The sequence below is a fragment of the Ipomoea triloba genome, chromosome 15 (genome assembly GCF_003576645.1).
Source record: "Ipomoea triloba cultivar NCNSP0323 chromosome 15, ASM357664v1".
NCBI lineage: Eukaryota > Viridiplantae > Streptophyta > Magnoliopsida > Solanales > Convolvulaceae > Ipomoea > Ipomoea triloba.
In genome coordinates this window covers 3932951-3955306 of record NC_044930.1, presented here as the reverse complement: position 1 = coordinate 3955306, position 22356 = coordinate 3932951, and the positions used below count along the sequence as shown (strand labels likewise).

The following is a 22356-nucleotide window of genomic DNA, read 5'->3' as shown; positions in this document are numbered from 1 at the left end:
TTCTGTATTTTTAGATATGCATAATATATGCAGGGACGGTGAAGAACAGGAGAAAGAAGATGATTAGGAATTATGGTCGGACATGAGAGGGTTAAATTCTATTATTATTTTTTTTTAATTTTTTCTTACTTATGCTTATGTGGCAAATCAAATTTTAATATTTTTGCCAAGTAAGCTGCCACGTAGGCGTTGATCATAGGTAACCTGATGGTTAACCGGCTAATGGGGTGAATTGAGCTTAAATTGTGAGTTGATGTGTTTAATTGCACTTTTTAAAAGTTCATGGGCCTAATTGACTTTTTGCGAAATGTTCAAGGACTTATTTGACCTTTTTCCCTATAAATAATTATTTCTCGATGGCCAAAGGCTTTGTGGTCAAGCGGCTTAGCTTTGGCCCTCCCAAGTGAGAGGTCACATGTTTGATCCCCAGTGGGGGCATTGACTCGTTGTGCCTCGTTGTGCTTCAGTAGGTTGAGAAAGTATATATGAACAGAAAATAAAAATTTATTTCTCGATGTGATAAAATTTCACCCAAACATGTAATTGTTACATCACAAAGTGATCCTTTGTAAGGACATGTTTGATTCGTAGAAAAATATTTAATGTTTTATGTGAATTTGAGGAAAATTGACTTTTCATTTGTTTTGTTCATGAAAAATATTTTCATTATAAAACATTTTACTCAAGGAGGAAAACATTTTTCATGACCCACATTGATATTTTGTTTTAGGGGTGGGCACGGGTCGGGTTCGACCCGTGCCAATATAGGCCACCCGAAGCCCACTTTTCCGGGTCGAACCCGCGAAAATTCGGGCTTGGCCCAAAATGTGCTCAGCCCTATTTTGTTTTCCATAAAAAATAAGTAGGACAATTACGCCATCACCAGCTTTTATTATTTACCATTATTATTGTTGTTATTATTGTGTAGGGGTATAATTGTCTTTGTACTCAATATTCATTACAACAATCAAACAATGAAATCAATATTTTTAGTAATTTATTTTTCACCAACCAAACAATAGAATTAATCTTCATAGTAATTTCTTTTCTATGAAATTTCAATTCCATTTCCCCTCAAATATTTTTCGTGAACCAAACTGGTGATAAGTATAAAATGGTCCTAATCTACCCCTCCCAACTAAAAGTGCTTAAACAATACATGTGTCCTAGCAGTGATTTTTTAAAATTAATTTGATAAATTTAATCAATAACTTAATTGTGTCAATTTTGTCAGACAATTTCAAATTTTGAAAAATAATCGGTTATCGATTAATTCAATTAAAAAAATAAAAATTACTAAATTAACTGAATTAGAACGTAACTAAGTAAAAATATAAAATGCATCTTATAAAATATATGAAGTATTATATAAAATAAAATTATATTTCAATTTGGTAAACGGTTTCATCATTATAATAAAAATTTGATTCGAAATGAACTGAATAAAGCGAATGAATATCAATTTCAAGAACATCCAATATGCAAAACCAATCATTAAGAAATGCTTTTTAATCATAAAGTTATACTTTTATTCCATATAAAGATGTCAATGGATGAACCACAATGATGATGAATGAATTAGAGAAGAGTTGGTGTAGGCTTAGCAATGGAAGATGGCGATGGTCAACAATGGTGGTGGGTAGCCATAACAACGACAGGTGACAAGCAAAGTGATACGTTCTAAAAGGATTGCAAAATGTCTGAAATAATTACAAGATCATATTGTAAGTTGTGGCTTACCTTTATTTGGATATAATTAGATATGGTTAGATAGGGTCCGATTCAGATGAGAATCACTGCTTGAGTGTGAACTTATGCACCGTTGAGATGCGAGATTGGACGGTCAATATATGAAAAGTGGCGCAATGATGCATCCGGTGCAGTTGTGCAGTGATGTGTTGTAATGATGTAATGATGTATATTACTAGATCAAAATCATTATAAACCACAAGATCGAGAAGATCAAAGGTACAAAACGATGCACAGGTTCACATGTTAATAGAGGTTCTCAATTTGAACATAGTTCTGGTTAGATAATTATAAATAATTACTAGTATTTTGTACGCGCGATGCGCGAAAACTTATGCCAAATATTAAAATATTAATAAATAAAAATAATTAAAATGTATAATTCAAAATACACAAATAATATATGTATTTTATACACACATATATGATTTACCATTTATAGAAATTTAATTAAAATATAATCAACAATTAAATAGAAATTAATAATTTAAATAAAATGACAATTAAATAATAGGAAAAAGATATGATAGATATAAGTGTAGGGTAATAATGATGGAGTTAAAATTAACGGTGTTATAACGGTGTAAGGGTAGTTTTGTATAACAAGAATGTAGTAGGGACAATTTTGTCTAATAACATTGAAGTGTACAACATTTAAAGTAAAATGTACACATTTATTAACATCCAAAAAGATGGACATAAATCAAGGATATAACCTTGATTGAGACTTATTATGTTTTTAGATATAATTAAAATTAAGAATGTTGGGAAATAAAAAGGTGGTTGGTCAAGTCAAATGAATTTGAAGTGATTATTTGTATAAAGTTGGTCCTTGTGTATGCGGTAATGTTTTTGAGAAAGTTATGTAGATGAATCCAACTGAGAGTTCACTAAATGTGAATATTGGCACAATATGTAAAGAAAATAAAGAGAAAATGATACTTTTTGTTATTAGTTATAGGAAAATAACATTTTTTTTTTTGAAAATGGAAAATAACATTTTTTGTCATTCAATTGTATGTAAAGTTTTTTTTTTTTAACCTAACTTTAATTAAACACGTGAATTTTTTGAAGCAACTTCACATAAGACTAACTGACTAAGGGGTGAATTTTTTGAAGCAACTTCACATAAGACTAAGGGGTGAAAAGTGACGAGTATAACTAATAAGTGAAAAATATTTTTTTTTTGGAAAATATAATTTAGAAATAAAAAGTGTCATTTTCTCAAGAGTAATACTAGATAATTATCCAATTTTTCCTCCTATCCAAATTATCTTTCTAATTAGTGATAGGATCAATCAATTAATGAACACTCATTGAATGAAAGTTACAATAGGGGATAAAATCTTGGAGGAAAAACTTAGGAATGAAGGGAAGAAAGCATTTTTCTTTTCCCTAAAAAAAATTATACGTAAAGGAATAGCTGAGTTGGTGGAACATAATTATCGTACCAGTAGGTCACAAGTTACACATGAATAGTGTTTATCTCATGTACACTTTTAGATAAAGTTTTCGGTTTTCCTTATTCAAAAAATAAATAAATAAATAAGCACAAAAGCATTTGAGCTGAAAAGAATGGGCTCTTATAAGAGCCCTTTCATAAGCCCAGAAGCTATTTTGAAATAGCCCAAATTTGAAGACTGGGCTTGTAGACCCGACCGATTTCAAACCGGAGATCATTGCAGAATATCGTCCATTCATCTGTTCTTCCATTGAAGATCGCAAAATCTGATATCAGATTTACTGGAAAAGGCTCCGAAAACTCAAAAGAGATGGAAACCGGAGCTCTGCTTTCCTCCATGACAACATCTTCTTCGTCTTCGTCTTCCTTGTAGGGTTTACCGCTTTCTGATTATCAACTCAGTGGTTTATACTTTGGATTTTCAGCTTTGCCCCTTCCCCTTTAGCTTGTGCATATTATGCTTTGATTGCTGGCTTGCTGCAGATATTCTGGAGTTTCTATCGCTTGCTCCCGTTTTCAAGTTCGAAACGAGATTTCTTTTCCTTGCAAACTCAAGTCTGAGTTTGTCAGAGGTTGGTTGCTTTGGCTCTTCCATTGATTTAAATATAGAACTTAATTGTGCTGGCAAAAATTGAAAAGATACCGGTTTGTATAACTAAATGTTAGTTGGGTTGGTTTGGATAAGTTCATTTTAAATACAGTGTCAGTTGAAGATTATTTTTCTCTAATAAATCTTTTAATTCTACTGCCCTGGTTTGATTAGAAGTTAAACTCTTCTTGTTAGGTATGCTTTTCTGGTTCTTAGAGTTTTCTTTATTAGAATGCTTTTTACTCAGAAGTCAATCTGCAGTTTACATTCAAGCAACTTATATAAATGATGAATATGAGATATACTTGCTGATATTTCATGGAACAAAGAGAAAAAAGGAACACTCTCTACTTAGCATAAATCATTGGCTTCTACCATTTTTACAGGTAGCAGGAATGTCAAGGTCTCTCGGTTGAGGGCTGGCTTCTGGGATGCAATTAAATCCGGGTATATGACACCTTACTATTGTCTGACTGATGAAAAAATTCCAGCATGTCTACTCGTGTGCTTTTATAGACCAACTCGTAGTTTGTTTATGCAAAATTTCTTCTTGCCTGATCCTGAGTGCATTTTAGTACTATCAAGTTACGGACTTTAATACTAAGTCGGGTGGAATGCTATAATTTAGTTAGTATTTTTAAGCTATAGGTTTTGCTCTAGAGTATATTTTAGTCTATGAAATTGGCTCGTTTGGGGTAAGCTCTCCTAGTGAATGTGTGTTAGCAGGTTTTAGTTGAAGAAATTGAAAGTAGGCTTAAGTTGACCAAAACAATGAGAGGGCCCAATGTTTGTTATAACAAGAGAGAAGTTTGACCAAAATTTTGGTCTCACCTTCATTAAGTATGAAATTGTTGCTATAATAACTTCAAATGTTTCACATTTCAGGTTTGCAAAGAATAATAGTTTGCAGATTGTTGAACCCCCATCTTCCATCCAAGAAGAGGAAGATCCATTGCCTGAAGAATTTGTTCTAGTTGAAAAGCCACTATCTGATGGAGCAGTTGAACAAATTGTCTTTTCTTCAGGAGGAGATGTGGACATATATGATCTTCAGGCCTTATGTGATAAGGTGATTATGTTTGTGCATGTCCTTAGGGAATAGTAGTCCTGTTCTATTTCCTTTATTTCATTCCATGTGGAATACTATTATTCTTAAATTCATCTGTGTTCATTCCGTTAACCCTACAGGTTGTGTGTAATGTGCTCATGGGTTGGCCCAGTACTGTGTTAAACTTTGCTGCAGCTCTGAAAAATAGCTACATTGTAGCAACTTTGCATTCTCGAGAAGTTTAATTTGAAAAAGCATATAGCAATATCAATGGCCTCATGGAATTAATCTGTGTTTTTTTTATTCAACAGGTTGGTTGGCCTCGAAGGCCACTGACTAAGCTTGCTGCAGCTCTAAAGAATAGCTACATTGTAGCAACTTTGCATTCTAGAATAGTATCATCTGAAGAAGGTATTTAGCTACATCAGAGATATCATGGAAACTAATCTCTCATTTTTTCTGTTCTTTATTTTTTAAAACAGCAATATTTGCATGTCTGAACTATTGCATGTGTTTCTTTTTATGAATTAGAGCTAATAGGAGGTTAGAATAAAAAGAGGTGGATAGCTAATGTTTAAACAAAGACATTTTATTAATTTATCCAATTATCCGTGAGCTTGATGGCAAAGATACAAGGCACTTGAAAGTTTTGCACATTTTTAAAATCCTTTTCATTTTTCTATCTTTTTTTTTTTATTATTAAGTTTTTCCTTTATCTTTCTAAAGAAAGTGACATACGGCATAATGTACTTGGGTTAGTTACTTGGCAGAGGTGAATGTCCAAAAGAAGCTGATTGGTATGGCTCGTGCAACATCAGATCATGCTTTCAATGCTACCATTTGGGATGTTCTAGTAGATCCTTCCTATCAAGTTAGCCCTTCTCATAAACCTTAGAATATTGTTGGAGCATTTGAAATTCTTAAAGTTCATTTTCATTATCCTCATAGTATTCATGGATCTTCTGATGCAGGGCCAAGGGCTTGGGAAAGCACTTATCGAAAAGCTCATAAGGACACTTTTGCAAAGGGACATTGGAAATATTTCATTGTTTGCTGATAGTCAAGGTACTGGGACTAAATGATCAGAGAATTTTTGTTTGTAAATGAAAGATTTGGAATAATCAGGAAAAAAAAAATCCCTAAAATAAAAGGGGCACATCCCTTGATAGGGCACAAATATTATGGACTATACCGAGAACTGCCTTACGCTTAGCTAATTCGTGTATTTCCTTGCGTTGTGATTGCAGTTGTTGAATTTTATCAGAATCTAGGTTTTGAACCTGATCCTGAGGGCATCAAAGGTATGTTCTGGTACCCGAGGTATTAATTGTCTATGGTTGGATCAATCATCTTGCAGCTCTGCAACAATTGTATGGCATTTCATAGTCCAAGTGGCATGGGAATTCTGAGATTATATACATGATTATCTAATGGATTTTGAAGGTCCCATCGTAACAGAAATGTACATCATTAGGTGCAGACAAACTTGTATATTGTTACCAGATTAAATCTTTTGGAGGTGTGTCAACAAAAATTTCTCAGTTGATATTTTCTGTTATCCTCCATATTTTTGGTGGCACCAAGTATTGTTTTGTGACCATTGTCATACTCTCATGTTTCAGATATTCATATCGAAGATAGTTTACCATATTTTTTGTGGGAGTTAATTTTATTTTTTTATCTCACTTTTAGTCATAAATTTCAATTGCACGGAGTTAGCCACTCAAAGTTTTAATGGTTTGCACACTTTCAGCCTTCTCATCAAATATTAGGAGGTTCTCTTTTGTACTTTGTTTTTTTCATCTAGTTATTCTCAAATCACTGAAATAGCAAGTCTTTTATGAGACCCTTTTTACTATAACACTTTAAAGTTAAAATTAATACACTTTTTTTAATACTATTACACATCATATGGTCTCACACAAGACTTATTTATCACAGTGAGACTTATTTATCATCACTGAAATATGTATTGCTAAATAGTTGGTCATTGTTGTACAAGACTGTCTCATATATTATATTGATGAAAAGTTCCATGTTTACGATGTGATCTGAGACAGTCTTAAACAAACTTTTGTGAGCTAAAAGTTCTAAAACAATATTGGACAAATGCAATAAGAGGAATGAAACTAAAGGCATTAGAAGTTGAGAGATCTTTCAACATCTTTGATTCCTGCATTACCAGAAAGGGTTAAACTAGTTGTCCCTTGAAAGCAACAGAATTTGTTTCCATTTTTATTCAGAGCTCAAAGGATAAGAAAGAGTAAAACAAACTAGACAATAGCTTACAACCCAAATCACTTGGAGACAGCAGACTCATTCTGCAAATTCTCACTTTGATTCACCAACTTCACTCTTTCTGCAGCCAATTCATCTTCTTCTACTGCAGCTAGCTTCCCTCCATCACCGACGCTCTGTGAGCCCGTCATTCTTGCCAACACCACGAACGACACTCCCCCGAGGACATTATTCAGGCATCTCAACACTATCACCGAGCTCTTGAACACGAAGGGAGAAACAGTCTTGTCCAGCACGTACTCGATCCCATTCAGTGTTTGGTACCGCAGATTGCTGCTTACACCCATGTGGATTGCCCAGGTAGCTGCATTCAGGATGGTAGGTGGAGCCTTGTTTGGTGTTTCGAAACTCGGATCCATCTTCTTCCTGATCTTGATCAGTCCATTCGAGAGGGCGGTTCCCACCAGCCCTGCAGCGAATCCAACAGCAGCAAACAGAGTGCCCTTGTACACGAAAGTGCCAAGCCTGCTGATCAGGCCGTAAGAGCCGGGCTCAAACATGTGGCTCGGGGGACAGCTGGCGAAAATGGAAGGTAAACCCTGGCTTACAGAGGAAGCAGTTGGCGCCAAGAGATACATGAGCACGAAGTTCAAAATGGATCCGACGACCAGAGTGGAGAACACGAAATCGAGCTCGTTGAGCCCGAAGTTAGGCCGGGAAGCCATGTCTCCGAGCACGCAGGAGGAAACGCCCACTAACTCCTCCATAAGAACCTTAAAAGGGAACTGCGGATCCGCAGCAACCCTAGATCTCCACCCGCTGAGAAAAGCTCCGATCGGACCGAAACTATCCCCGGAAGATCCGGAATCACCACCTGCACTCCAATCCCCATCTCCTCCTCCTCCTCCGCCGCCTCCACCTCGTCCCACGCCGCTCCCGCCGCCGGCACAAAGGGAAGGCAACTTCAGAAGCGAATCCGACTCCCATTTCTTCGAAGAAATGGAAACCGTATAATCACCGGAAAACGCTGAACCATGATCAGAAAAAAGATGCCGACTCGGAGGGCTCAAACAACGATTCTGCGTCCGATTCAAGCCAGCAGTAGTATAGAAATGAAGCTGCGACATCGCCGCCATCTTAACAACTCCGGCGATCCAACACAAAAAGCAGCCGCGATCTTTCCTTCTCTAAACTGGCAAAACACAACCAAAAAAACAACAAAAAGGTGGTAAAAGCAGCACGATCAACAAAGAAGAACTTGCAGAAAAGATGAAAATGTGAGAACTTACGATCTCGATCGGTTGCGCTAAATGGAGTAAACATCAAAGTTAGCGTAGAAGAAGCAAACACGAAGAAGTGACCATCACAAAAAACGACGCCGTAAAAATATTTTTGGAGGTTTTCCAATGCTTATAAAAGTTTAAACCCTAATTAAAGGAGGGGTTAGGTGAGAGGGGGGGACAGGGGTGTAGTTGAACGCATTTAAGCATTATATTCTCTTTCAGCATCAATTGTAAGTGGGCCCGGGAAAGGCCGAGATTCATTGGATTTGGACTCTTAGAACTTTACTTACTACCCAGCCCAATTTCTGAACAAGTACATTTAGGCCCATTATTTCTGGCCCATCAACCCGACCAATATTCTAAATGTTTATTGTTATCAACAAACAACCAACATTCTAAATTTTATTAGATGTGTTTATTAATTTGAATTTTAAGGATCCACTTATTCAAATGCTGTTCAACTCCTCTCACTTGGTCGGTTGTCAACCCTACCATCTTTAGGCGTGGATAGGCTTATCTATGAGCCAGTTTGAGATGATGAACATAGATCATCATTTGTGGGTTTTGGGTGATTTTTGCAAAGACAACAAATCATGGAAATAGTTTTTGGTTAATGGGAGAATTAAGATTTTGGACAATTTTTTTTTTTTTTTTTTTTTTGAGAAGAAGATTTTGGACAAATTTTAGTCTTGCAAATGAAGGTTTTTGTCAGGGGAAAAGAAAAGAGGAAAATGCGGGCTTATAGCACACGGTCGCCCCAACGGGCCCGTGTTTCACATGTCTACATGCACACGTTAGGGCATTTCAGAGTGGCCGCCAGCTAGCAGCCACTCTAAAATGATTGTTTTGTTTGTTTGTTTTTAAAATTTTTTTAACAACTTTTTAAATTTAATTTTGTTGTTAAATTTTTAAAATTTTATGCAATATAAATGTAGTATATAATGTTGATACCATATTATTTGAATTTAAATTTTATAATTATAAATTTATTTTGTGATGGAGGCGAGAATGGAGAGAACTTTCTCATTCTGTCAGGGACGGGGATGGCATCCCCTGCCTTGAAATCTCCCTCGATCCCGACCCCATTTTTAACCCCAATTTTTTGAATTTTATTATATTATATTTATATATAATAATTAATTAATTAATTTTATGTGATACTCCGTATAAATTAAAAAGTAGACAGAAATTGTGATACTTTTACGATTTACAAATCTACAGATCTAATAAGAGCCGATAAAGTTAGGCCCTAAAGGTGAGATAGATAATTTGAAAAGTTTAAAAGATATTTATGCATGCAATTAAAATGTCTATTTTACTCTTCTTTGTTGCCCCACTTGCATCCAAATTTGATAGTTATATTCATTTTTAATTTATCGGTATGGTTGTCTCCTTTATTGACAAGAATACATTTATTTATTTTTTTCTTTTTTGTTTGGCCATAACCTAAAGATAAATGTGTCACTTTAACAAAGTATGATGACAAGAAAATTTTTAGTAATACCATATCAACATGACAAATAAGCAAGAGCAATTGTTTTTAACTTGTTAATTGTTTTGGTTGCATGATTTTGTAGTATAAAATGGTCACTCACTTGCATTTTCAATTACGTATATCAATTGTTGAAATAAAAAAATATATACTTTTATTAGCATACAAAGTGAACAAAAATCACGTAACATAAATTGATTATTAGCATACAAAGTGAACAAAAATCACGTAACTTAAATTGACATATTGACGTTTGGATACAAACAAAACAAAGCGGTCCTAAAATTTAAATTTGACCTATTATCCATAAATTATAACATTTGATATTTTTATATCTTTTTGAGAGGGATATTTTTATATCTAATTATTTAAATTTGGGTATGAAGGTTGAATGATGGTAAGCAACCACGAAGTTGATGTATACAAAATATATAAATATATAACATGTAATTAGACAATTTCATCGATTGCAACATATAATATTCGTTGTCATAATTTATATAATTATATATCAATTCAAATATTTTTAAAATATTATAACAAATCTATTTTGTGTAACGCAGGAGTGAAAATACTATATAATAATACGCGGTCATTTAGCCTACCATACAAAATTACAAAAAATTAAAAAAATAGAAAAAAGGGAGAGTAGGAAAATAAGAGTGGCATTGAAAAAGAGTAGCAATAGATAGATGTCGCGGTCGTATTGGCTTTCTCTCTCCGCCTCCATCTCCATCTCCCTCTCCCTCTCCCTCTCCCTCTCTCTTCCTCTTTGTTTTCCTCGCTCTCTCCCACGGAGGCAGCCAGAAACCAAGAAAGGGAAAACGCACTGCATAAACGCACACAATCCGTACACAATTTTCCCCATTCCCTTTCACGGTTTCGCCGCTCGCCGATCACGTCCGCCGCCGTTTCTGCCTTCCGTCTCCGGCCTTCCGCCCGCCGTATGAGTATGTGTATGCGTGAATTGATGAATTAATGAATGAATGAATGAATTAATTTTGTGTATTCGTGTTTTGTTTTGTTGTTTTCGTTTGACTCGGGATTATTGATTTACGCGGTGGTGCAGGATCCGTTTGCTATGGTCATTTTCTTCCGTTTGACATTTCGCCTCCCCTTCACGGATTCGTATTAGGGTTTTGATTTTTCCAAGGGAGTCGTCATCGTCTTTTGTCGTCATCATAATCATCATCGCAAGGGGTCTTCGACGGATTTTCGATCTCGCAGGTTTTCTCATATTTAACGTTCTTTTTATTTTAATTATTTTTAAAAATTTAATTGAGAGGATGGACTCTCTTGTATGGAATATATCATTTTTTTTCCTGGCTGCTGCTTCTTCTTCTTTTTAAATAATTGGTTTGCTGAACGAACGGATGAAAATGCATTATTGTTCAGGGTTAGGTTTAGAGTTAGGTCATCCTCAAGGATGGATGCGTCCGGTGGAAATTCGGACGCTCAAAGAGGGGTATCATCGTCCACTAGCACTAGTGCTCATTCTAGGAGATATGGAATGCAGTTTTCAGCCTCTAATTTGTTCCGATCCCCAGTGTCTAGCTTGTTGGAATACGCTGGTCTATTAAGGACAAGGTCCAGTCAATCAGAGACAGATAGTTTGATTAATCATGGATCATCTGTCGGATATCGAGAACATTTTCAGTCAAGACCTGATGATTCTGGAGCATCCACCGCCCGTCTTGGAAATGCAGAGGAGGTCTCAATTCGGATCATTGGTGCAGGTGAGCAAGAGCAGGATAGGGTTGGGACAGTTTTGCCTACACCAATGGTTGGACCATTAAGGGAGCTAAGTGGGCAAAATGAGGTCTTTGTGCAGCCAATTTCAAGGTCAGGTTCTGCATCTTCCATGGCATCAGCTTTTGAGAGTCAGACTGACTTGAGAAGTGATAGAGGAGGAGAGGGGTTCAATCAAACTACAAATGGCAGCCCCGAAATGGGGGCTAGTGACGGAGTTGGGGCTTCCAACAGGGATTCTTCTTACCAAAGATATGATATACAGCAAGCTGCTCGGTGGATTGAACAAGTTCTTCCTTTCTCCTTGCTGCTTTTGGTTGTTTTCATTCGACAGCACTTGCAAGGTATTCTCTTCTTCTTGCCTTTGTGTATTAATTGGGCTATTTAGACTTTTGCCAAACCTTGTTATTGATTTCATCTCGCACTCATACACTGTTTAAGATGCTGTTGATGCAACACTCTGCAGATCTTATGATGTAGAGGACTAGCTATTTAATTGAAGCAATTGTATCTTTTTACAATGAGTAGATGTTTTGTGTCAATGAGTCTTTAGTAACCCAAATATGTATTGGTTATAAACTGGTTACTATATAACAACTTCATTATATATTGGAAATCATCAATTCACCATCATGCTCATGGCTTAGATCTGAGCTAGTGTGCTGATCGCCATTTCTTCTCAAGGATTGTCTTCTTGTTTTGCTTATTGGGTTTCTTGCCTTGGAGTTTTAATGTGGGAAACATATATAATGTGTTTGCTGTAGCGAACTATGCTGTTTCATTTACATGATGGAATGCTGAATACGGCATGTTTTCCACCAATGTTTTTCTGTTGGCTTCTCTCCAACTGAGCTTTTGTTTTCTGTTTTTTCCTTCTCCTATAGTAAGATTGCTTGTGTTTAGGAGGTGTTCTAGTTTTCTATTCTTTGGTTTCTGCATATTTTGGAATTCTAAGTATTGCTTTTTGTTGCAATTCATTTTTTTCCTTTCAATTTTATTGAACTTTTGAGTGTTTCTAAATATTTACATGGTCTTATCTACTAATGTGCAGGGTTTTTTGTTACAATTTTCCTTGCTGCTGTTATGTTCAAGTCTAATGATATTGTTCGAAAGCAAACAGCTCTTAAGGTAACACAAACTGCCATGTACAAACCCACCCCATCCCTCCAACAATAACACTAACTGCCCAAAAAGGAAAAAAAAGTGGAATCAAGTTAGTTATGGAAGTAATATATATCCTACAGCTCCTTCGTTACTCTTGTTTGGATCCTTATTATTGTTGAAATGCAAGTAATGATTATCTCTCTTTATTCCTGCAGGGTGAGAGGAAAATATCTGTTCTTGCTGGTGTCTCTATTCTGTTTACAGTTCATGTAGTTGGGTTTTATTGGTGGTTTCAGAAAGATGAACTTCTATACCCATTGGTGATGCTTCCACCAAAGGCCATACCACCGTTTTGGCATGCTATCTTTATAATCATGGTGAATGGTGTGTTCTTGTTATGATGTAACATAAATATACCTAATCATATATATTGGTGTTTACATATGTTATCTTTATTTCATTCAAAGATGTTTTTTTTTTTAAATATGTAGATACTTTGGTTCGTCAAGCAGCAATGGTTCCCAAGTGTTTTCTATTGATATATTACAAGAATAGCAAGGGAAGAAACTATCGGAAGCAGGTGAAGAATTATATAGAAACTACATGTCCATTTGAATTCATAGTTTGCAAGATTCTTTGGATAGCCACTAGTAATGACCCATTACCTTCCATACTGTTCCATGACAAAACAATGGATGCTTGTTTGTTTATAGGGACAAATGTTAACTTTGGTTGAGTATCTTGTGCTGCTCTATCGCGTGTTGCTGCCCGCTCCAGTTTGGTACCGTTTCTTTCTGAACAAGGAATATGGAAGTCTCTTTTCATCATTAATGACTGGGTTGTATTTAACTTTCAAGCTCACTTCTGTTGTTGAGAAGGTATGCTTTTCCACATAACCAGTAATCTCTTTCTAAGTTTAAAATTTGACATCATCATTAATCTAAATTGTTTGCACATTTCGTCGTCCTTCCTGGGTATCTGTTAGGTGCAATCATTTTTCAGTGCTTTGAAGGCTCTGTCACGTAGAGAGATCCATTATGGAGCTTATGCAACATCTGAACAGGTAATGGAATTTTGTAAAAAATAACTTTTTCCCCTCTTTACCTGAAAAGGTTTTGAGTTGTATGATATCAAGGTGGTATTATTAGGGCTCTTCCTCTAGGTATTGCAAAGCTAGTTCATTGGCAAAATTTTCTCTGTTGCCAAAGTTTTATTTATACCAAATGCCAGAAAATGCAGAATAGTAATTGCAAATCTTTTGTATATGAGTGTACTTACGCTTAGTGGTTTCTCATGTGAAACTTACAGTTATGTTAATAGTTTTATATATTTGAACCTTGAACTTTGTGTTTACAAAAACTGTTGCCTGGACGGCTGGACCCTTCGTTATACCAAAATACTCCCATGCCTGGCATGGCATGAGTGCTGCATCTGGATACCTAAAAATATATTTGAAAATTATTAATTACCACACATTTTGTATATTGTGTCGAACATCTCCTTGCATTCAACATTGATATGCAAGTCCAGGTGACATAGTCCAATATGTAGATGAAGCCATCATCAAACATTTAATCTCAAAGGAAGATGCTATATTTTGCAGGTGATTGCAGCTGGGGATTTGTGCGCTATTTGCCAGGAAAAGATGCATGCACCAATCTTGCTACGCTGTAAACACATATTTTGTGAAGATTGTGTGTCTGAATGGTTAGTTTATCCCTATTCAACATATTACAAGATTGTGTGTCTGACTTGGTAACCACAAGGTTATAAGTTCCACTCTCAATAGGAGTGGCCTATTGGTCTTCTTGGTTTGAGACTTTGAGCTGGTCAGCTATAAGCTACCTAGTCTAGTTTTACCTCCTTGTGTCCTTTGCCCGCTAGAGCCACAAGGCGGGATGGGATCCTCAGGTAGTAGATGCGGGTTTCCCTCGTCACCCAGAAAAAAAAAAAAAAGGAGGAGAAAATGAACGGGAAATGGTTGCAATTTCATGATAAATAGTTCCTTGAGAGATTATTGTGTCAATATTCGCTAGCGGATTACTTAAATCTATTTTATTTCCAGGTTTGAGAGGGAAAGGACATGCCCATTATGCAGGGCTTTAGTAAAACCGGCTGATCTCAAGTCATTTGGGGACGGATCAACTAGTCTGTTTTTCCAGTTATTCTAAATCAGTCACCATTATTGACACACGAGGAGGAGGTTCCTGCTGTCAAAATTGCAATCCTCCATTCCATTCCATTCCTCCCCAAGAGCAGCTCTGCTGGTAACCTGATCCACATAAAAGATTCAACACTCAATTCACTTTTCTCATTTATTACTGCCGGGAAATATAATTGCAAAAACGATGTAATACAAAACTACTCTACCCATTGTTCATAGTTTTGTAACTGAAAAGGTGTATGATGTTACAGAATTACTAAGGTGACAATGTATTAAACACCACATTTTCCATATATATAATATATATACATAAAAGAAACCTTGCAAAGTGAACCATTTCCTTCATTCCTCCACACCCCACTGAACTGATTTAACATTTAAGTGCCCGCCTCTAAATTACCAAATAATATACATCTTTTTCTTGTGGAATAAATTTGAAATCATCTTCTCGAATGCCAATTATAATATTTCCATTGATTCAGAGAATTTAGTTATTATTTAAATAAATGAAGAAACCTGTTTCTTTCAATTACTCAGGAATCAGTCAGTCAGACTTCAATCAATAACTGATTTCTAAGTACGAGAGGCTTTTTAAAAAAAAAATAATAATAATAAAATTGAGTAACGAGAAAAACTTGTAGTCACTATTCGTGAACTGAGAAAATCTTACTTTGTGACTCTAGCTGAAGAGTTAGCATAAGTTGTCCATAGGTGATCAGTTTAAATCAAGAAAGTCAATAGACTGACCTCTCTTGTAATATTGTAATTTCAAAGTTAATAGTCTGACCAATTTAAGTGGGATTTCTCTAACATTCTGCTTTTTATTTTAGTACTAAACGGAAAAGCTAAGCATGAAAAATTACATACAGGGAAAAGTAATTAATTATTCACAAAAACACCTTTTCTTTTAACCTACTACTTTTCCAGTTAAGAAGAACAAAAAAAGCCCAGAAAGGGAATAACAACTGAGTGTAGCGTATGGGAAACAAATAAAAAGGGAGAGGGTATAAGTTAGTTATTTTTTCTTGGAAGCTTCGGCTTTGAAAATTGGTGGGGCTTCAAGCTTGGGAACATCTGTTACTACTTGCGGTGAAAGTGGAACCGGAAACTTGGACACAGAAGAGCTTCTCCTTATTGGGTACTTGGTCACAGAGAAGGCTGTCGATAGTGATGAAGTATCAGGTAGTGACCGTGGGGATGCAGGCGATGGCGGGGAACTAGACAGCCCCCTCGAGACTCCTGGAATGGGGTAAACTTCTGTCACCTCTTCAATGCCTTCATCCAAATACACAACATCTTGCATTGTGAGTTGGTGGTATTCAACAATTTCTCTCAAGAAGTGATTCTCCCGAGCATACACAGCATTCTCGTTTGCTAACCGAGCCTTCTCAGCTAGCAAGGTTTCAAGTTGAAGGCGTATCTGCACAAGACAATGTTATATGAGAATGGATACTGTGTTTTTGCACTAAAGCTAGCATGGTCATTCTATTGTGCACTTCTGGACATTAGGTAGATAAACTTTCTTGACTTCATCTTGCCTTAGTGTAGCTAGGAAGATGTGAAACTTGAAAGAAGTTTTGGATGTACATTATCTCATTACTCATTTACTCATTGTTACTATGAAACTACCTCCACATTACTCTTCAAAGCTTACAAACAAACACAGATGTAGGAGATTACCATGTCATCATCTGCAGGGTTGCCTCCCTTTTCACGAGCCTCTCGAAGGATCCTATTTTCATCTTCCAATTGGGAGCACCGTTGTTTTGCAAATGTCAGATCTGCTTTAACAGTTTTCAGTTCTCTCACAAGAAGTTTAGCTTTGGCTGCTGTTGCCATTGCCACCTGCAGGCACAACCAAAGGACAAACATGCACTTCACCAGCAAGGAGATACAAATAAACAATAAAATCAAACTAAAAACAAATATGCAAATGCTGCAAAAGACTGTTTTTTTTTTTTTCCATGGTTACCTTCATGGCCATCCTTGCAGTCACGTTTATATTATCATTATTGCTAGTATATGTTATTTAGTGGAGCATGGATAGTGGTCCACACTGACCAAATTTGAGCTCATTGCAGAAATTAATCTTGGTTTAAGTGGTTTCATTTCTTTTCAGCTAGATTAAGAATTTCAGAAATCCCTCAAATGAAAATTCAAAATCATCATGGGGGCATAATCCAAAATATGCCCATCACACAAGTTGGCACCTTACGTCGCGAGATGCCTTGAGTTGATCTTCTGTATTAGTTTGTATCTGCATGTGATGAGTTGGGTGTGCTGAAACTTGCTGCAACTGGCTACGTACACCATAGACCTGATTTTCCTCATCGAGATTGGACCCCTTTCTCCTGATCTGCATTTTTTGTGTTTCTTGAATTATGTCTGCAGTCTTGTTCTCAAAAATATGACGTCCCTCCTAAAAAGTAAAATAAAGAAATCTTTATTGAACTAGTATATTCAACTTAATCATGCCAGAATCACCCAAGATCTTCAGCCCATCTATACTTTATGGAATCATTCTGAGAATTAAATGAATAAGAAGAATACAAAGGAAGAAACAACAAAAGGCACTTAATTGAAGAGACAGGTGTACCTCAAAAGCAGTTCCAAGGCTACCACCAAATTGGTTAAGTGAAGATGCGAGTGCATCCAAACCCTTACGAATTGCAGGATTCTCCATTTTTCTACCATCAGAGGGTTGAAATGGCTGATGGTGATCATGGTATTGGGAAGTCTGAGAAGTAAGAAACAAACGGTACAAAATTAGAACCAGCAATGGCCAATCCATAAACAGATAATGTACCTTTTCCAAACTTGAAAAATTTTCATTTCACAACTACAATGTGTAGAATCAGGAGGTTTATGCATAGTTATGTAACAAATTAAGCTTGGGGAGCCTGATAATCACCTGGCTGGCTTTCGGAGGACTGACGGTTGGAGCTTCAAAGTGCCTGGACATGTTATCATCATCTAGAATCGCTTTAGCTTTCCTAGCTAGAACACCCCAAAAACCGCCTGCTTCATTTGTACTCTTCATCGATGTATAGTCATAGGTAGGACCTCCCTGATTCTGCAGCGCCTAATAAAAGCAAACGTCACCTTCAATATTAATTCACATTTCGAACATTGCTCTCGATGAGTAAACATTTAAACCAGTCATTGACAAATTCAGTGTATTAAAAAACGACAATTGTATCAGTCTACTCATAATTTAGGGAAATTTGATATGCTGAAAACAGAAGTCCTTTAATTATCGAAACCAAAATCGATTAGGCATCGTGGACGATACAAACGCTGCAGAACATTTTACGCGCAGAAACGAGAAGAGATATAGAAGGAAAACCTTAGGTCGATCTCGGAAGTTGTTCTGAACGTAAACGGAGGAGAGGGAGGAGTCTCGGTGAGCGGCGGAGGCTCTAATGGCCTGAGCGGCCAGCGACTGCGACGCGGAGGAGAACGACTCGCCGTCGCCGTCGTCATCGTCCATAGGTGATGGCCGGTAAATCTCTTCCTTGAATGTGGCTGACCTCGTGATCCCGTGTCTACGCCTGCACGCCATCCTTTCCGTTCGCTTTTCGATTTTTTTTTTTGTTTGAATCAATCAATTCGATTCGATTCGATCCTCGCGCAACCGCTGCGCTTCGGAAGCAGAAAAACAGAGTCACAGAGGCAGCAGAACCACCGGCAATCCACCGTCGACGGCCGTAAACCACCACTACCAATACGATCGCATTCGAATTCGTTTCATTCGCAACGAGAGAGAAAGAGAGAGAACGAGAGAGGGGCAAATTGGCAAAGCGCGCATTTTTAACGAACTCTCCTCCTTTTCAGTACAGTTACTCTCTTGTCTCTTGCAAAATTCCGTTATATGGTCGTTTTTTATTTACTCATTTTATTTTGGAGAATATCTAAATATATATTGTTTTCGTTCCCTATATTTATATGAAATACCGGTTTTAGTCGTTTAATTGTTAGCGTGAGCGTTATTGACTACTTAGTATGCTACCCGTACGACTAAATATTTGAAATATTAAAATAATTCTATGTTATTAAAAACTATTAATATTATTAAATTTCATATATAATAAGGAAATAAGATGTTTACTCATTTATAAAGTTTTATTATTTAAAAATTATGTTGATTTGATATGATAAAATTATGAACATAAATATTTGTAATTAAAATATAAATTGATATTTAAGGTGGTTAATTACTAAAATAATAAACTATATTAAAAGAGTTGAATGTAAAGTATTTAAAATTTCACCCGTGCGATACACAATATTAATTCAATCAATTATATAAGAATATACTCCAAGAGTATTAAGCGATAGTATACAATATTAACTAAATGATATGAATATGTGATTGCATGTAAATTTTTTTTTTTCTGACAAATAATAAATTAAGTATAAAACATGTACAAAAAGCTACATAATTACACTTATATATTGTGAATTTGTGATGCACAAATAGAACATATTATAAAATTCATGTAATATTATGATAATTTCATAATTTTAATACGAAAAATCAATAATAAATTCAAAATATTCTAACATAATACGAAGAATTAAATTCTATTATAAATTTAAAATTTAAAATTTTAAAATTTGTTCAAAAAATAATTTTTGAGTACTATTGACTCTAACACAGTATAATATTTGTTTAATATACTTTTTAAAAATTATTTAAAATAAACACACATTATTACAACACAATTATTTTCACAAATCTAAATGAGACGTAAAATAATAATTTTTAGACAATTTTTTAAGGGAAAATTGTAATTTATGCCCCTCAATAATATGTCAATTATTAATGTCACCCCTGAATTATTAGTGGTGTGTAAATGTCGCCCCTTAATTTTCAAAACGATACATATTTCTTTGTTGCAACCAACATTTCTTTGTAAAATCATAAGTTAAGATCTCTACTATATTTCCATGGTCATATTGTTGGTATTGAGTGCTATCATTTAGTCATAAAAAATTGTATTCAACAAAAACACCTAATTAAACATCAATATAAAAAAGTTATTTTTTTAAGTACATATAAAAAAGATATTTAGTAAAATTTAAAATAACAAATTGTAGGCTTAAATATGAGTTTTTGAAAATTTTCAATATTTTTAAATGCATAATTTAGAATGAAACAATAGGTTTAAGTATAATATTTAGCATAATTCCAAATATATAATACTTTTATCACAATTATAATTTTAAAAAATACTGTAATTTTTTTGGAACGATTCATTTTAGGGTTTCGAACATAAAATTCTCTTTTACTTGCCTCTTATCTTCTCCATCACTCACCACTCTCATACTCACTGTCTTTATCTCTCACCCTTCGCTGCTCTCACCCACCCATCGCTCTCTCTCTGGTTCTTCGACTCGCACCCAGTCACCCCTCTAGCCCTCTCAATATCTTCGTGAATCTATCTCTGCCTCTCCATTGTACCGTGACTCCGTCTCCGATTCTCTACCTCCCGGTGAGTCTCATCTGTCATCTCACTTTCTGAGTTTCAGATACTCATAGTCTCAACTCTCATTCTGACTTCTATATATCAGCCACTAAAGATACGCAATTTTGACTATCAATGATTATTGCATGGCAACAATGCTAGATGCCTAGATCTACGGGGAAAGTAAATTTTTGTTGTCTACATTGGGTATAGTGTAACTTGCAGCCTACTCCAATAATTAATGACCAATATATATATATATATATATATACATATATATATATATACATATATATATATATATATATATATATATATTGTAAACATTAATGACCAATATATAACACACAAATATTATATAGTGTTCATATTGATTGTTTGGGTATTTTTTTTAATAATAAAAGGCTAATAATCTAAATTTGTATGCAAATGATGATAAAGTACTGTGATGTCATTTTCTTTATTTATGTATTATGTTAGTTATATTCAGGCCTAAATTATTATTTTAGCTTTTTTCATAAATCTTTTTTATGATAATAATGTGTACTAAATTAGTATTGTGCTTTTTTCCGCTTAATATTCATCCCAATTTTTATTGTTTCAGCGCAAAATTCATTGGGATGGTCATAATTTGATAATTTCTTTTCCAAATATACATTATAAATTGGTAGCCTCACCATCACATACTTATGGTGCACTGCTATAATAGACTGTATCATCAAAACATTGTATTCCATTTATTTAGATATAGAAGACATTTATATAAAATATGCCCACTTAGTTCTTATATAGAAGACATTAAAAGTGCATGTTTCTGCTGCTAACTCCATTCTTTCTTAAAAAAGAAGAAAAAAAAAACTATCTTCATTTTCCAAGACTGTCACGTGAAACCATTTCTCAAAGAAGTAAAAAACAAAAGCAATTAAAAGCATTCTCTCAATCCTAATAGGTCACATCTCTCTCTTATCATTTTTGTTTTTTTTTTTTTGACTTCCAAAAGTCATCTCCCAACACTCCAATAGAGAAGGGCGATGGCGGACAGGCAGAGGTGGAGGGGAACGGCGACGGTAGGGGCGGGGGCGAAGGCGGAGGCGAACGGCGACGGCAAAGGCGAAGAGCGACGGCGGAGGCGAACAGAGATGGCGGAGGTCGGTGGAGGAGACCGGGGGTGAGATTTGAGATTGTCTCTGCGGCGGACTTCTGTTGACTGAGAAAAGAAAAAAAAGGGGTGGCTGAGACCGGGCGGCTGTTGACTGATAACTTTGCAACGCTAACTTAGCTTTCTCTTCATTCATCTAGACATCAGTATTTTGTTTCTTTACAGGAATAGGTAGAGCTGTGTGAAATTTTCAGTGTCTATCATGCTTTCCAGATTATACAAAACAAATGAGAAAATCAAATAAAAAGTTATCTATATATCACTGCATAAACATAAAAAATGTAAGAATGAGTTATCACCTCTTATTTTCTGATCTTTTTCTCTCTATGTGCAGTTGTGTTTCAATGTGAATGTGAAATTTCACCAGGACATCAGTATTTATGGGCTACTTCCCACTAAAATTTAGATTCAAAAAAATGTAATTATTAACTTTTAGCATGCATGCTTTTATTGTAACTTGTAAAAGTAAAAAATGTACATTGCTAATGATACTAATTAATTACTTCTGTTGAAAAGCAATCAATAGCATTGGAAAATGGAATACATTAGGTATTCAAATCAGATTACTTCATTAAGCAATCCATTTAAAAAAAAAAAGAAAAAAAAACACAAAATCTTGGGCGGGAGAATGAGGCAATATTATAGGCCAAATCCCCTCTCTTTATTATAATAAGAGATTTAATCTTTTACAAGATTAAATTTAATCATTTTTTATTAGGAGGCGATTTTGACGATTTTATTAGTTTTTGATTGGTTAATTGACACTTCACTAGTTTATAATGGTAAATTACATTTTTTTTTTCAAATATTACTCCGTAACTAACAAAGTTGCACCAAGAATGCACTCTCAT

General features: G+C 35.2%; 4 protein-coding genes across 5 annotated transcripts; 2 read left to right on the top strand and 2 right to left on the bottom strand.

The window, feature by feature from the left end:
- The first annotated feature begins 3401 nt into the window (after positions 1 to 3401).
- LOC116006235 (histone acetyltransferase TAP1) lies at positions 3402 to 6515 on the top strand. The gene is made up of 8 exons (XM_031246534.1): positions 3402 to 3580; positions 3695 to 3783; positions 4187 to 4247; positions 4686 to 4869; positions 5160 to 5259; positions 5619 to 5719; positions 5820 to 5913; positions 6096 to 6515. Exons 1-8 carry the CDS (start codon positions 3522 to 3524, stop codon positions 6173 to 6175), a joined length of 768 nt encoding a protein of 255 aa, XP_031102394.1. The 5' UTR covers positions 3402 to 3521; the 3' UTR covers positions 6176 to 6515.
- Positions 6516 to 6972: 457 nt separating this feature from the next.
- Positions 6973 to 8532, bottom strand: LOC116007159 (protein RETICULATA-RELATED 3, chloroplastic-like). Of its 2 annotated transcripts, none has more exons than XM_031247762.1 (2): positions 8376 to 8532; positions 6973 to 8278 (listed from the first exon to the last, which is right to left on the bottom strand). In XM_031247762.1, the coding sequence occupies exon 2, from the start codon at positions 8220 to 8222 to the stop codon at positions 7146 to 7148; it is 1077 nt and encodes a 358-aa protein (XP_031103622.1). In that variant the 5' UTR covers positions 8223 to 8278; positions 8376 to 8532; the 3' UTR covers positions 6973 to 7145. The 2 variants fall into 2 exon arrangements, with proteins under 2 accessions (XP_031103622.1, XP_031103623.1); XM_031247763.1 differs by having other exon boundaries at positions 8392 to 8506.
- Positions 8533 to 10538: 2006 nt separating this feature from the next.
- LOC116007077 (E3 ubiquitin-protein ligase RNFT1) lies at positions 10539 to 15211 on the top strand. The gene is made up of 10 exons (XM_031247663.1): positions 10539 to 10811; positions 10931 to 11088; positions 11257 to 11954; positions 12662 to 12738; positions 12930 to 13098; positions 13206 to 13294; positions 13428 to 13592; positions 13700 to 13777; positions 14318 to 14421; positions 14780 to 15211. The coding sequence occupies exons 3-10, from the start codon at positions 11288 to 11290 to the stop codon at positions 14883 to 14885; spliced, it is 1455 nt and encodes a 484-aa protein (XP_031103523.1). The 5' UTR covers positions 10539 to 10811; positions 10931 to 11088; positions 11257 to 11287; the 3' UTR covers positions 14886 to 15211.
- A 651-nt stretch (positions 15212 to 15862) lies between these two features.
- LOC116006827 lies at positions 15863 to 18626 on the bottom strand. The gene is made up of 6 exons (XM_031247325.1): positions 18291 to 18626; positions 17790 to 17951; positions 17475 to 17615; positions 17094 to 17297; positions 16559 to 16723; positions 15863 to 16298 (listed from the first exon to the last, which is right to left on the bottom strand). Exons 1-6 carry the CDS (start codon positions 18438 to 18440, stop codon positions 15894 to 15896), a joined length of 1227 nt encoding a protein of 408 aa, XP_031103185.1. The 5' UTR covers positions 18441 to 18626; the 3' UTR covers positions 15863 to 15893.
- Between the last annotated feature and the right edge of the window lie 3730 nt (positions 18627 to 22356).